Source organism: Toxoplasma gondii, chromosome III (assembly GCF_000006565.2).
Source record: "Toxoplasma gondii ME49 chromosome III, whole genome shotgun sequence".
Taxonomy (NCBI): Eukaryota; Apicomplexa; class Conoidasida; order Eucoccidiorida; family Sarcocystidae; genus Toxoplasma; species Toxoplasma gondii.
The window spans coordinates 1,123,904-1,138,349 of record NC_031470.1 but is presented as its reverse complement, the minus strand read 5'-3'; the positions used below and the strand labels follow the sequence as shown (position 1 = coordinate 1,138,349).

At 51.6% G+C, this 14,446-nt stretch overlaps 1 protein-coding gene across 1 annotated transcript; it reads left to right on the top strand.

The window, feature by feature from the left end:
- The first annotated feature begins 2,035 nt into the window (after positions 1-2,035).
- Positions 2,036-13,727, top strand: TGME49_253730 (importin-beta N-terminal domain-containing protein). Its single transcript, XM_018781020.1, has 12 exons — positions 2,036-3,887; positions 5,196-5,906; positions 6,747-6,851; positions 7,759-7,971; positions 8,641-9,076; positions 9,491-9,650; positions 9,992-10,348; positions 10,712-11,122; positions 11,992-12,250; positions 12,679-12,731; positions 12,991-13,086; positions 13,359-13,727. Exons 1-12 carry the CDS (start codon positions 3,665-3,667, stop codon positions 13,482-13,484), a joined length of 3,150 nt encoding a protein of 1,049 aa, XP_018638171.1. The 5' UTR covers positions 2,036-3,664; the 3' UTR covers positions 13,485-13,727.
- The last annotated feature ends 719 nt before the right edge of the window (positions 13,728-14,446 follow it).

Genomic DNA, 14,446 nt, shown 5'->3' with positions numbered 1-14,446 from the left:
ATGTTCTTTCACTGGAAGAAACGACTCAGGCCAAGAAGACAGCTCCTTCGCCAACGCCGTGAACAGAAAATAGCTGAACCTAAAAGAAATATGGCGTGATGGGACCTGAGGGGAGCACCCTGCTGCACTGGGAGCATGAGTCTAACATTCAAACAAAGATGAACACTTCTGTCAAATCAAGAGCGAGAATGGGACATAAATGGTAACAGCACTGAAGGTCTGATAGAGAGGGGGTTCGTCACGGTGCTACTGGGAGAGCAAGATTTTGTGGACGAGTGAATACATGCAGGTACTCAAGAAAGCATGACATACGTAACCCAGTCTCCAGCTCTGGTCAGAAGCAATCCGAGTGATGGTCCAGAGGTTCACATGACTCTCTTAGGGCCAAGATAGGAATAGACCACGAATTCTGAATGAGCGTCCATAAAGGCCATACGGCGCGCGTGTCGCATTGTGCGTGTCCTGGATCGGTGGAAACGGCGGCTCTGGGACGGCAAGGATCACCAACGCTGATTTATGTGACGGTGAAAGTGAGATTTTCTCGTGAAGTGATGCACCACTCGCCCCACTGCGTTTCCTCGTTGCTCGACATTTTGTCAGTCTCGGATCTTCCGAAGCACCTTGTACGAACTTATCTCATCGATTCAATCTACGTGAATGAGACTGGTTCTACGTACGTGAAGCCTTGGCTTGGTATTGACAAGCGCCACAGTGTTTCACGCTTTCCTTGACGTCTCCAGGCCTCTCTAGTCCGGACCCACTGACGATTCCGTTATCCGTGCTTAACTGCTACAAACACATTCACTGCCGCTGTAGGAGGTGTGCATTTTGGAGTACATCTCGCCCGAACAGTCCATAACGGACATGGCTACTCGGAGCCATCACCATACATATGTGGAAAGTGTTGTTTAATATGGCGCGGGTGAGTGGCGGGCTCAGGACTCGTGGGTTGCCGATTACTGCCCCTACCTCCTTTGTTCACTGCACTAACAGTGTACCAGAACTGTGGCTACTAAGTCGATTAGTCGAGGGGAATATTATTATATCGGAGAAGGCGCATTCAAATAGCGAGGTCTTAGATTATTTCACGAGCTCACCCCCTGAACTCCCTCCAGATAGCACAGAAAGTCAGCGAAAGGCTGTGGTATCGCTGACTTTCCGGTATTCCAGCAGCCTAAGATGTATCCGCACATAAATAAACGAGCTATATACACTGTAAGGATCACTAGCACCTTCAGAGAGGAGTGCTGGCAACTCGCGTTACTTACCGGAAGACGACAAGCGCTCACAGTGAGAGAATTGCCGTCCCTTTTGCGGATGAAGTCGTGGTCACCGTCTGGACTTTTGTCTTCGGGCGTATTTCTGTGCTTTTCCGCCCGTCCGTTTTTCGTGCGTGGATTCGCCCACACTGACAAAAATTCATGTGTCTCCCGTTCCCCGAGATCTAAACTTCCAAAGTGTCCTCTGTTTCTTCAATAATTCATGGGACACAGCCTCTTCTGTGTCACCTCGTAGGCAGGAGACACGACCCGAACACCCAAGACAATAGTGACGCTTCCCACGTTCAGCGACAGCATGCCCTCTCTCACTTTCGTTTGCCTCCTTCCCCACTACGCCTGTCGTTTTTTCCTTGTATGCTGATGCGTACACTGGACACTCAAGACACCATGTTGCTGTGAACCTCAATGAGAAGCAGAAAAAAACAAGCGTGGGCGCTCCACGCACGACCGAGGTGCCCTGCACCCGATCTTTCGCACATGAAGCGGGGAAACGCCTCTTCTTACTTGTGTAGATATTGGGAGCTCTTTATTTGCCATGAAAAAAGACAGGTGTAGACACCCGCTGGAAAAAGCACAAGGAAACTTTTTCTTCAGTTCGAACCTTGTTTGATCTTCATCAGCTACAGGACCGTGTGCCGGAGCTCCCTTTGCTGTCCCTCGCATGCATCAGGAAAGAAACTCCCGTCTTCCGTCCACTCCCTTTTTCGCGCTTGGAGAGGAGGCTTTTCTCTGAGGCAGTCACTTTCTGCCCTGTACTCTTCCTCTGATTTGCCAACACACATGGATGTGGAGAATTTCGTCGACGAGCAGAAGTGAAGGACATGCAGTTCCTTTCTTTACCCGGACTCAGTGTCTTCCCGCGTTTTTCGAAGGACTGTCTCCGCGCCTTCGTGACGGCGCGTCGTGGACCGTCTGATCTCTTCCTTCCTTCCAAACTCCTTCAGCCCCACGGGCAATTGTTTCCAATCTTCTCAGCTCCTCGCTGGCGCAGATCTCGTCTCTGCTCGTCCGCGTACAGCTCTGCTGTCGTTTCCCCCCAGTTCTCGCGCCACATTCGCATGCCCGGCGTCACGGAATCTACGGGCCCTGTTTGACCGTTTCTTGGCCTTTGCATCTTTGCCTTTTCCTCGTACATCTCAGAGGAAATTGCGCAAGCGCTTGCATACTGGTTCCCTGAAGCTACGCGACCGGCTCTGTGAATATCGCTGCATCCTCCACACAGGTCGTGTCAGGCTCCCAAGGCAGCTGACGCAGAGCCTGGACGCAAAGTAGAGCACACTGCCTGCTTTGTTTCTCCAGGTCTTGTGGACTCCAGTTTTCGAGTGTTCTTTCGTTGGTTCGCGCTTCTTTAGTGACTCCACTGCAAAGAGAAGGGAGCGGCCTGGCTTGTCCGCGTTTTCTGAAACCAGCTTTCTTTCCGCTCGTCTCTCGAAGAATCAAACCCCGAGACACCTCGTCTCGGCGCTTGTGTGAACAAGTGTGCATGCGTCTGTCGTCGACTGCTACTTTAGTCTCGCGTTACGCAGAGAGAAAGTAGGCCAGGAGGCGAAGGTGACGGTCTCGCCCCGCCGACGGCATTCTTGTTCTCTCGTTCCCTGTCCATCCCTGCATGTGACTGGCGACGATGTCCAACTCGTTTCTGTAGAGTGTCTGTCTGTGCATCTCTGTGGTTTCCTTCTCCCGTCGCAGGAAGCCTGTCATCCGCGAGGGGTCATGTGTGCATTTGCCGTCGCTCCTCTCGCTCTATCGACTCCGTTACTTGCATGAGCTTCTTTCCGACTGGTTGCCTCAGCGAGTCTGTCTTTTCTTTGTGCCTCCGCCGTTTTGCGTCGCTTGGGTTGCCTTCTTGTCGCTCCTCACGTCTGTCTCCTTCCCGGTTTCTTTTCCTCTCCTCGAGTCACCTGAACGCTCTCCGTTCTTTGCTGCCCGGTCCACGCTTTGCTGTGAGCTCTGTGGCGTTTCCTCCCTTCGCTGCCCATGCCTCGGACGTCTACACTCACGTTCGTGTTGGTTTCCAAGTCCTTTATTGACCGGAACTCTGGGCAGCCCCGGCCGATTGTCTGGGAAAGCGTACTCGCGTCGCCGCCTTCCTCAGTGCGCAGGTCTCCTCTCCAGCTCTTCTCTGGCCTCTCACTCGTGTGTCTCTGTCTTCTCTCTCAAGGCCAGGCGAAGTAGACAGGGGGAAAAGGCGACCAGGACCAGGAGACAACTGGCTACACAGAGAAAGCTGACAAACGGAACAGGGGACCAGCATTTCCGCCACGCGGGGGGCCTCCGGATCACTTCGCGAACTCATCGAGATCGGGAGAGAGCGGAGAAGCAGCAGGTGTGCTGGAGCCTGAGCGCTTCCACTCGACAAAGTCCCGCTTTCGCTCCGCCACAAAATGAGCGCGGCACCTGCAGCCGGAGGCGCGCCCGGGGACCTCCAGGCACTCGCGGCCCAGCTGCCTCTCGCGTCATTGTTGGAGGAGACGCTGGCTGCAAATCCAGCTGCCATTCGATGCGCAGAGGAGGAACTACAGAGACGGAGCGGTACTGAAGCTTTTGCCAAAGACTTGCTTCTCCTCCTCGTCGGGGCTGAGGCCTCTTCCGCTGCGAAACAGGCTGGTAAGGCGGCGGCGGCGACGAAGGGTGGCTCTGAAGAGCCGCCTCTGGGTTCGAGAGACAGAACGCCAGAGGCGGAGCACCACGCGTGTGGAGTCAAACTCAGACGACGCGTCCGGCCCATGGCCTTCGCGAGTCAATGGGCAGGGAGCAAGGGAGAGAGAGGTCTTGAGGGTTCGCGATGCAAGCAAGCAGCTGAGAAGAAGGGAGAGGCATGCAAACCGTGTGCCTGTGTACGTGCAGAGACTTGTGGAGGGTAAACACGATGCGCAGGGGTAAGGCGTCCAGACAAGAAACAGTGAGGACAACCTTCGAACCCGTTGTTTCATCTTCGTGGGAAAGATCTCTCTTTTCGCCCCAACAATGGCGCAAAAGAGACACGCGTACCCATCCCCGAAGACGACAGAGCAGAACAACGTTGGCAATCCATCTTTTCTTGCAGCGTATTAGTTACGGATATGTCCATGCATATATATATATATATATATATACGCATATTATTGAGAGATGTATACGTATGTATATATATATATATATATATATATATATAAATACGTATGTATATTATACATATACATATATATATATATATATATATATATATATGTTGATATCTAGGCATCTCTCTCCGCGCACGTGTGGTTGAGACGTTCCAAGATGAAGTGTGCCGCTCGAGTTGTTGATAGTTTTCGAGTCTGAGTGAGCGTCAGCTGCCACCAAGCACCTAAACCCTCCGTGGCCGCAGGGCGCAACAGGAGGTACGGGGGGAGTCTGTCACCTAATAAAAAGTATCTTTCCTATTGCTTGGCTAGTCTAGCCGACACCGATAAGAAGACAAGAAGTCAACCGGGTCTCACTTTCTTAAAAATCCGCAAGGCCACCATATCCTGGTCCGAGGCGCGTTTCCGCCCTTCCAAAGCAATGGACGACCACTTGGGGTTCGATCCTTTTCCCTCTCTCTTTGTTTTCTCACTCTCTGGCATCGCTACGTGGCATCCTATATCATTTCTAATGAAGGCGCACCCCGTGTCTTTGTCGCTCTCCCGGCTTTCCTCTGATTCGCGCAAACTCTTGGGGTCCGGTTGATCTCTGTGTGTCTCCCCTGCGATGCTGGTATTTCCCTTGACTGTTCGACCAGTTACATTAGCTTTGATTCTATTAGATGTCCATGTTGACATATTTCTAATACACTGCGTATCTGAAGATAGAGTCTTATGCCACCGTCTACTCTGTTACACCATCAAGTCTGTACTGGACCCAAACATATTCCGTTTCATACCAGCCTCTGTTCGGGTTCCTCCTCTCGCCCAGGCGCGATCTACTTCAAAAACTACATTCGGCGGCTGTGGGACGTGGATCCGCAGCAGGGCGGGATCAGCGAGGCGAACCGCGTGTTGGTGAAGGAGCATCTGCTGTGTCTGCTGCTGGCGCCTTCGACGGAGAAGCGCGTGCAGATGCAGTTGGCGGACGCCTTGGCGCGGATCGCGGAGACAGACTTGCCGCTGGACTGGCCGACACTGCTCCCGGAACTGAGCCAGAAGCACCTGGTCCCGACGGTGGCTTCGCTGCAACAGAGTCCATCGGTGGCGGAAAAGAAGGCGCAACTACAGCAGCAGGTGGCTGCCCTGGAGATTCTCCACGCGGTCTTAAAGAAGTACCGAGCGGCCCTCCGCTCCGACGACGTGCTTCTCGAGCTTCAGCAAGTCCTGCCCGCCACCCAAGAGCCGCTGCTCCAGGTATTTGGGACTGCGCTCAAGCTCCTCGAGCTCGCGATCCAAGAAAGTGTCACGGGCGAGCCAGGCGCGGCTGTGAACGGCGGGAAGGCCATCGCGAATGGCGCGGAGCTGCTTGAGGTCCTGCTTCTCGCCTCCAAAGTCTTCTTTTCCCTCAACACCGTCGACTTGCCTGAATTCTTCGAGGACCACCTTCGAGACTTTGTCGGTGGATTCGTCGCCCTTCTACGCCTCGACCTCGCCCCCCAACAAATCGACCCCTCCGCCGACGCAGACGAAGATGTCCCAGGTAAATGGAAAGAAGCGTATAGTGGCTTGCGGTTAGACAGAACTCCTACGCCCAGAGAACTCAAAAATCCCAATGTTACTGTGTTAAATATGCACCACCCTTAATTCGATTAATCTTCGTTCAAGCGACGTTCAGGATGAAGGAACTACCGCACCCAGATGACTCAATGCCAGTCAACCGGTTTGTAACACCACTTCGTATCGTACCTGAATGGTTTCTCTAGCATCTATGTGGGGTTGAGAGTAATTTCATCCAGCAACGGCAGCTTGTCGATATTAATGCCACCTCTTATCAATCTTGGATTACTCGCTTGGAGTCGAGCCTTCAATACCTGAATGGCAATTGGTCAACATTTGATGGCTCGAAATGCACTCTCTGGATTCGGTATGCTGCATGTGCCGGCGGTGCGAAACCACAGCCTTCACCCAGCTGCGCTTCGGCTTGAAGTCCGTAGCATGAGAGGCATGGAGTATTGGGAATCGCGACAAAGCGGGGGCGGAAAAGGGAGGCGAGACACCGGAAAGTCTGCGGTTCCCCCCAGGAACCGTGGACCTACGGGTTTTCAAGAGAGCTGTTGACGGACTCGTCCGAACAGAGAAAGAAGGCGACTCCTCACATTCTAGGACGATCAGTACCATTTTGTCTGAGGGGAAAGGTGATTCCGAGGCAGGTGGGGCTGACTTCGTGGTCAATGTGTGACATTCGAGTCGCCGGCAAATGGAGGTATATTTGCTCAAGTTTCGCATTTTCTGGCTCGACGTATCTCCCAGCTACCTCTCCGCTTGTTTCTTGCTTAGCAAAGTCAATATAGTGCTTTTCTCGCCTCGCGCCCTCCTGCAGGTCTCCTGGAGAAAGTCGCGACGCAAGTGTGCATAAACCTCAAACTATATGCGGACAAGTACCAGGAAGAGTTCCAGCCCTACGTCACCGTCTGCACGCATGCAGGTAAAGCAGCCAGAGACCTCCCACAGAGAACAGTTGAAGGCGAACCAGCGAGAGACCATGCATGTCCACATATATAGATCATCATCTATACATTGCTATAGGAAAATATATATGTATATATATATATACATTATATGTATATGTACATTTACTGTTGAGACAGAGCATGTCCCCTCTGGTGGCCGAATCGCGGTGCAAGACGGTATAAGGCGATCTCTCAGGACCGGCTCACATAGAAACTTGCATATCCGTCACTTTCGTGGTGAAACTGCTTTTTCGAGTTTGGGCGAGGCCGCTTCTGTAGTTTTTACATCGGCGAGACTTCGCCATGCGCGACACAAAGCCTGGGTTGTCAGTACATTCGCAGTCGGAGAGTGAGCACGCTAATCAACGGTAACGAACGGATTGTGCGGCGGAGGGCTTTTCTCCCGTCTGTGTTGTCACTCAATCGAGAGAGGGATCTGTCCCGTTCCACCAATCGTTCCTTGCAGCCGTTGTTGTTTGTGTATCTGGACTCTCTGAAAATTCGCAGTTCTGGCTGATGTGTAGCGTCTGATCTACAGTCATCCAAGTAATATTGTTCACGGGCTGGGTTTTTGAAGAGGATCGTGGACACAAAGCCGTCGTTCTCCCAGAGCCGCTGCAAGTGAAATTTCCTGCGGAAGGTGCCTAGCTACATGAACACCTAACCCATGAAAGACCTTCCTATATGCAAGAATAGCAGTCATGATGGTTGCATGAATCCTTCCGCAGTCCTTTTCGCCTTCCTCGAGTCCTAGCCTTTTGCGAGCTACGCCACTGGCTAGACCTCGTGGCGAGTGTAAAATCTTTTGGGGGCCTGGACTGCCTGCATGCCAGTGACAACGCATGTCCAGCCCATTTGTTTTGCTTGCGGGGTTGTTCACAGTTTGGGAGAAGATGCAGAAGATCACGTCGAAGCAGCGGTACGACTTCCTCGCCGCCGCGGCGATGGACTTCCTCAGCAGTGCTGCGTCGACCGCGTGGCAGCCGCCGGAGGGGGCGCCAGAAGGCACGTCCGGAGATCCGTTTGCGGATGCAAATCTCCTCAAAGAAATCTGCGAAAAAATAATCGTTCCGAATGTTCAGCTCAGCGACTACGGTAAGGAGGCGGCCGTGAATGACCGTGTTATTTCCCTTTCCCGTCCCTGCGGTCTTCTTCCAGAGACGTGTGTGTCCGTGGATCGGTAGCCTATTGACTTCGTGCATGCGGGCAGACGGAGGAAATCTACATATTCATGTGGCTGTCGAAACATCAGCAGAAACTATGGCGTTCCAGGTTTCGTGTTAAGCAGCCGTTGTACGAACGGCTCGTGGGGACTGGGGAAGATTACACGTCTGTCGTCTGGTGGCAAATGCATTTCAGAAGCACAATCTACAAGACTTCTCTGTGTTGTGCGTACGCGTCCATTGATGCTCGTTCCACCCCGTTCCAGTTTTTCCTTGGGGGTCTCGTAGTTTTGTCTGTGTGTCTTGTCCCCGGACGTCGGAGACCTGTGACGCCTTTCCGAAGACATCCGCGGACGCCCTGGATCCTTTTTCCAGGCGTCCCCTAACATGTCTTCCACAGACGTTTCCCGATTTGTCGTCGTGTCTGGGGCAGAAACGCGGCGACCAGTGTAATCTGGTTGTATCTCGCTTACGCAGTGAGGTGGCGGATCTGACGAAACCTGACAAGTGTCCTAAATTGGTACACCGACGGCAAAACGACGTGTTTTCTGCTTTTCAACGTCACATCCATTCATCTCGTTTCCTGCTTCCCCCTTCGTAGATATCGAGTTGATTGAAGACTCTCCTCTGGAGTTCACGCGGCGGGACCTGGACGGTGGCGAGCACCACGCGACTAGGCGCAGTTCCGCCCTGGAGCTGGTCAAGAGCTTGTCGAAGTTGCACGACGAGGCAATCACGAATTTGATTCTGCAAATCGTCAATGTCTTGTCTGCACAAGCAAACAGCCTCGGAGGCGGCGAAACACTCCGGGGCGAGCGCCTTGTTGACGCTAGCACCTTTCTGGTGATGGCGATCGGCATTCGCGGCACAACGCGGTTCCGCGGTGTCCAGACAGTCAACGCCCGCGTGGATGTGGAAAACTTCTTCAAGGCTTCGCTCCTCGAGGAGCTGAAGAAACCCGACGTCAACAAACACGTCATTGTCCGCGTCGCTGCCATCAAAGTCATTGCGGCTTTCCGGAACAAGTTCGACGTCCAGTAAGCCTGATGTGCCAACACGGAGTTAAGACGACTCAGCGTGTGGCTGTTGAAAGATGACAGCTTGTGTCATGTGCTCCCTCTATGGATTTGGACAAGCAAATCGGGTTACACCGGCTTCCCAGTGCTTCCAAGAAAAAGGCATCATTCTTGTGATTGAGGGTTCCTGTATCCTCCCGGCAAAAAAAGCATGCGGCTCGGGGTCAGCCTTCTTTTGCATCAAAACTGCGTATATCGCTGTGAACAAATCTAAGTCGATGTGTGCGTATTGCGGTTTCCACGTCCCAGGAGTAGGAGCTGTATCTTGCATTTGTTGAGCTTCTCATCCTCGCGGACTCGGTGCTGACAGGGATAGGGAGGGGCTCTACATTGCACGTATTGAGCTTGTCTACCTTTCGGGTTCTGTGTTGCCAGACTGCTTCACGGGGTGCTACCGCTGTTGGTTGCTCACTTGGGCTCCTCGCAAGTCATTGTGCACACGTACGCGGCGAACGCGCTGGAGCGGCTCTTGAACACGAAGCAGAACGGGAAATTTAAAATCGACAAAGCCTTGGCAGCTCCTTTCCTTAAGCAGGTAGGCGGATCGCGAGGCATGCTCGCTGCAGACGGTATACAAGAGACCTCTCCAGGTGGTGTATCTATCCCCTCTGCAGACAGGATGATTTTTCAGCATTTTCTGGGGAGTATATGCTGCGTGTTGGACTACTGATTTAGGTCTTGGCGGCCGCTGTTCACCGAACGCGAGTGCAAGTGTCTTTGAGCAGAGCCGGATCGAGCGAAATGGAGGGCCGGCGACGGAAAGGAAGCGCTGCGGGGTACCCAGGTCTTCAGTGGGGCGGGAAGGCAGGAGCGAGATGCTCAGGGGATTTTCTGCAGCGAATGGACTTTTCTCACCCTCTCCTCTGGTTTCTCCAGGCAACTGAGATCCTTCTTCGACTTTTGGAGACGACACGAAGCCGGGCGTCGACGGATGGCCTCTTCGAGAACGAGTTCATCATGAGCTGCCTTCTGCGGATTTTCATATTTCTGAGGGAAGACGCCATGGATACAGCGATGCCGGCGCTCTCCGTCGTCCTCGCATGCATCCAAGCTGTCGCAGCGAAGCTGTCGAATCCGTCCTTTTCTCATTACCTTTTCGAGTGTCTCGCCACCCTCGTCAAGATCGTCAGCGCTTCAACGGAGCATCGAGCCCAAATGGAAGCGCAGGTCGTTCCGGTCCTGAGCGTCCTCATTCAGCAAACACTCCATGACTTCATCCCCTACTGCTTCCAGGTAAGCGCGTCGTGTATGAAAAAAGCTTGTCATCCCTTCGTGGCAGTGTCCTTTCGCGCTGAGGTGTGATCTGTACGATTTGCATGCACACAAGGCTCATTCGCGCGCCTAATTGGGTACTGAAGAGAAGAAGCTGCTTGCATTCGAGAAGCGCGTGGCAGCAGAAACGACAGACGCACAGGGGGAAAACCTTGTCTCTCAATGCGTCAAAATACATTGCGGCAGTTGGTTGTGTTAGTGGATGATACTCCGTATCAACTCTTCTGAGTAGCAGTAGGGCGACGTTCGGGGCTCTAGGGAGATGAAGTCTTCGTGTGTAGCATGGACGCGATGTTTCCGACGTGGGTGTGATTGACACTGCAGGTCTTAGGACTCCTTCTGGAGACTGCAGAAGACCGAAACGCGGCGACATCCCAGCTGTATATTGAGTTGTATAGACACCTGCTTCAGCCGAGTGTCTGGGCGGTTTCCCAAGGGAACGTGCCGGCACTCATTCGCCTTATTTCGTCTTATTGCCGGCGTCACGTCCTCTTCACTGATTTGATCAAGGAGAACATGCAAACCCTTCTGGAGAGATTCCAGTACTGTCTTTACCATAAAAAGCTGATGAGTGCCTCTTTTGACCTGCTCAATACCGTTTTCAAGTTGCTTCCATTTCCATTCTACGCCCAGTACTTCAACATGATTCTCACGGTCCTCCTCAAACGCGTTCACGAATTGAACAAGCGGCACTCTGTGTGCCGCGATGTGTGCCTCTCTCTCATGGTCTTCCAAGTAAGCTTCTCTCTTGCGAAAGAGCAAGGCTGGCATGCTTGCTGGAGTCAGTTGAGTGAAGAGAAAGGAATCAAGGGTTGCAAGAAAAATACCGCTGGGGGAACAGACGTTGATAGACGGAGGAAAAAGAGGAGCGATGGTGGGGCGCGCGCGCCCGCTTTTTTGGCTGGCGATTCACGCATGATAAGAACGGCCGTGCATACGGGAAGGAAGCAAATCCCCCACGTACTCGCGTTTCTATCGGTCAACTGTTGAGATACCAGCAACGTCGTCAGGGTATCTGCGCGTGTGTCTGAAGTCTAAATGACTCAATTGCGTCACAGAGCGCCAAACAACAGTGTTGTATGTATGCCGAGATTTGCTTATGATGCGATTAGTCGATGGCGTCTTCAGTAGCCTCTTTTCTGGTGTTCGTCTGCACGGAATACTTACGTCTGTTTCTGTTTTTAGTAACGGTAGTGGCGTTGATGCTCAGTTGGAGTGCTTACGACAGCTCCAAGTCTTTTGAGTTCAATATCCTACGACGCTATGGTTATTGCGCAGTGTGTGAAAAAAAAGGATTTTCAGTGTAGAAGCACGCCAGTAGATGGGCCGTTGCTGCCACTCGTTAAATCAACTTTGTGGCTGGGTCGGAACCCTTCGTGAACTTGTTTTACATATGCTTTGCCTGGTCACGCGTGCCTGTTTCTATGTCGATCGTTTTCAGTAACTCCCGGGTTTGTTTGTCCCAAGGATAAAGTGCCACGCGCCTTCACAGGTGCCCTGGACATGTTACATCTACGCGCGGGTACCGGGGTATACAGGTCCATGCAAATATAAACGTACTGGCAGTGTGTGGCACTTTTGCGGTTGCTTCACGGTCTCTTCAGTGCAAAAGTGAAGATCCATCAACACTCGTGAACGCGCTCGAGGCCATCCAGCCGAACTTGTCGCAGCAGGTTCTTTCGTTCATTGTCCTGCCGGCGGTGGCAGCATCACCGACCTCGCCGCTCCGCGTGAAGAAAGTGCTGATACTTGGTTTGGCGCGCATGGCCACCTGCCCTGCAGTTACTGCTAACAAGCCGCTTCTCAGTGCGACGCTTGAAGCGCTGGCTATGCTCATATCCAAGAAAGAAGAGGAAGAACGAAGTAGGTTCCTACAGGAGGGATCAGTTATGTGTTAACGGACTTTTTGTTTCTTTATACCCTGGATTTTCGTGTACATATATATATATATATATATAGGCGAAAGCAAAATATCCACGGATGGGATATTTCCCGTAAGTTTATGTTGTGTGTAGCTATATATATATATATATATATGTACACTTCCGGTTCGAGGGGTTAATATATGGTAACTCCAAATCAGTGGGCTCGAGAATATACTGCATTCAAAATGCACTTGCATATCCATATGTCGCAGCATCAAGGACGTATTCTCTCTCCGAACAGCCAGGCAGGCTTTCTCGTTCCTCTCTTTCGGTCACTAAACAGCCATTTTATCAATGTCTACAAGGAGAGAACAGGTGTGAACACGAATTTCCAGCAATTCTTGCCATATTCCCTCCTTTGTTCAGGTGTGCAGCGAACCCAAGCATCAACGAAGGAGCTGGCACAGGATGAAGAGGATGTGAGCAGAGAACAGACGCTAATGAATAAGCTTATGCTAATACGCTCTTACAAAACACGTTTTGTCAAAGCAGCAAGAGTCTTGAAAGCGAGGCAAGTCCGGTCATCTGGTTCGTGAGTTCTTGTCTTTTTTTAACCGCATGGGTGGAAATGCGTCAGTGTTCGTCCATGGGAGACTCTGTTCCTTGAAGTGATGTGTCGGAATGTTAGGATGCATTGTGAATAATTGCTTTCCTTTCAAGGTTTCGTGTTTCCCTCAGGATACACCGGGTCTCGGAGGAGTCGGAACAGCAGCGGAGTTTGATGTGTCTTACGCCCGGCTAGCTGCTGCCGACGTCGCTCAGTCGAAGGATCTGGTATGTTATTCCATCGAATGGAGGAAGGAAGCGGTGATTCTGAGGCATACTCGTGGTGTGCATATAGATGTGTGTTAGTGTATGTGTACCAGGGGATCTGTACGCCTGCTTGTAGCTGCGCACTCGTGTTTATCGACAATTGTGTATGGACAGTCAGCCACTACAACCCCTATGAGATGTTTTGTTCTTGTTAAGAATCCATAGCTAATGCGTGCGCATCCCAACATGCTACTGTGTAAATTCTCTCTGGAATTCATTCTTTTCCTTCTCAGGTGGAAGAAGTTACCGACGTCCAAGGGAGCGTTCAGCGGTGTTTGACCCCGTTGCGAGGCGACATTGAAGAACTTGCGAAACGAGGCGTGAATGTGACGCCTCTCCTTCCCTTTGTTTGTCTCTAATATTCGTATAAGAAATGCACCTAACATGTAGGGAAGGGCATACTACGTTGTCTCGTTCTTTCCATCAGGCCGCATTCACTTCACTACTGGAGGATCTTGTTCGCGGCCCCGCTACGTTATGTGATATCCCGTTTGCCGTGTAGCCTTGGTCTGACCCGTCAAATGCTCCGAAAAGCCTGGCAACACGGTTTTGCAGTTACTCTTACTTTGCCTGTGTTTCTTCGAAAAAGAGAAATTCTGCCGACCAACCAGGCGAACGCTTCATTTTTGCGGGATAAGCTGCGGTTACAGACGTCGATGGCATGGGGAAATTATTCATAACGAGGTCACACATAAGTAGAAACACTGTGACAGAAAGCATGATTGACAACAGTAGCCTAAAAGTATATCCGGCAATGTGCTACGGCTCAATAAGCGATGGCAGAGCCCGCTTTTCCAGGACAAGAACCCCAAAATCCCTTCTAGTCTTGAGTGAAGTATTTCTCATCTGGGCAAATCAGATGACACAACTTACCCAAGGCATAGAAACTCTTACTCTTTTTGATGGAAAGGAAAAAACTACAGAAGGGTACTAGCAATCGGGAATGTGGGGGACTGCTTCGCACAACGTCGAAGACTGGTCGGACTACCACAATAGGCATACACGGCAATTATGTCCCCATTCAGGATGCGAATTCGTTACTGTTTCTTCTATTCTACGCGATTCAAGAAAAACCCATAGTAGCTGCTAATTCGATTCCTTGTATTTCTTGCAGTCTGAAACGATGAGTCCGCAGTGGTCTCACTGTAGCACTGGACTATGCGATTGTAGCGTCGAATTTCTGTATCGTTGGCGTTCTTCACAGTAAGAAAAACATGGGAAGGTGCATGGGTAGCGATTTGAATTGAAACGAGAAGCCTCAATCGTCTAAACACATCAAGTAAATAACTCGTTTTTGAAAACAGTAGCGACACAGCCAGCC

Excerpts from the sequence above, each read along its gene's own strand:
- TGME49_253730 (XM_018781020.1), top strand. The coding sequence starts at position 3,665 with ATGAGCGCGGCACCTGCAGCCGGAGGCGCGCCCGGGGACCTCCAGGCA. Across the intron at positions 3,888-5,195 it reads TTCCGCTGCGAAACAGGCTG|GCGCGATCTACTTCAAAAAC; the intron begins GTAAGGCGGCGG and ends CCTCTCGCCCAG. Across the intron at positions 12,732-12,990 it reads TGGCACAGGATGAAGAGGAT|GATACACCGGGTCTCGGAGG; the intron begins GTGAGCAGAGAA and ends TGTTTCCCTCAG.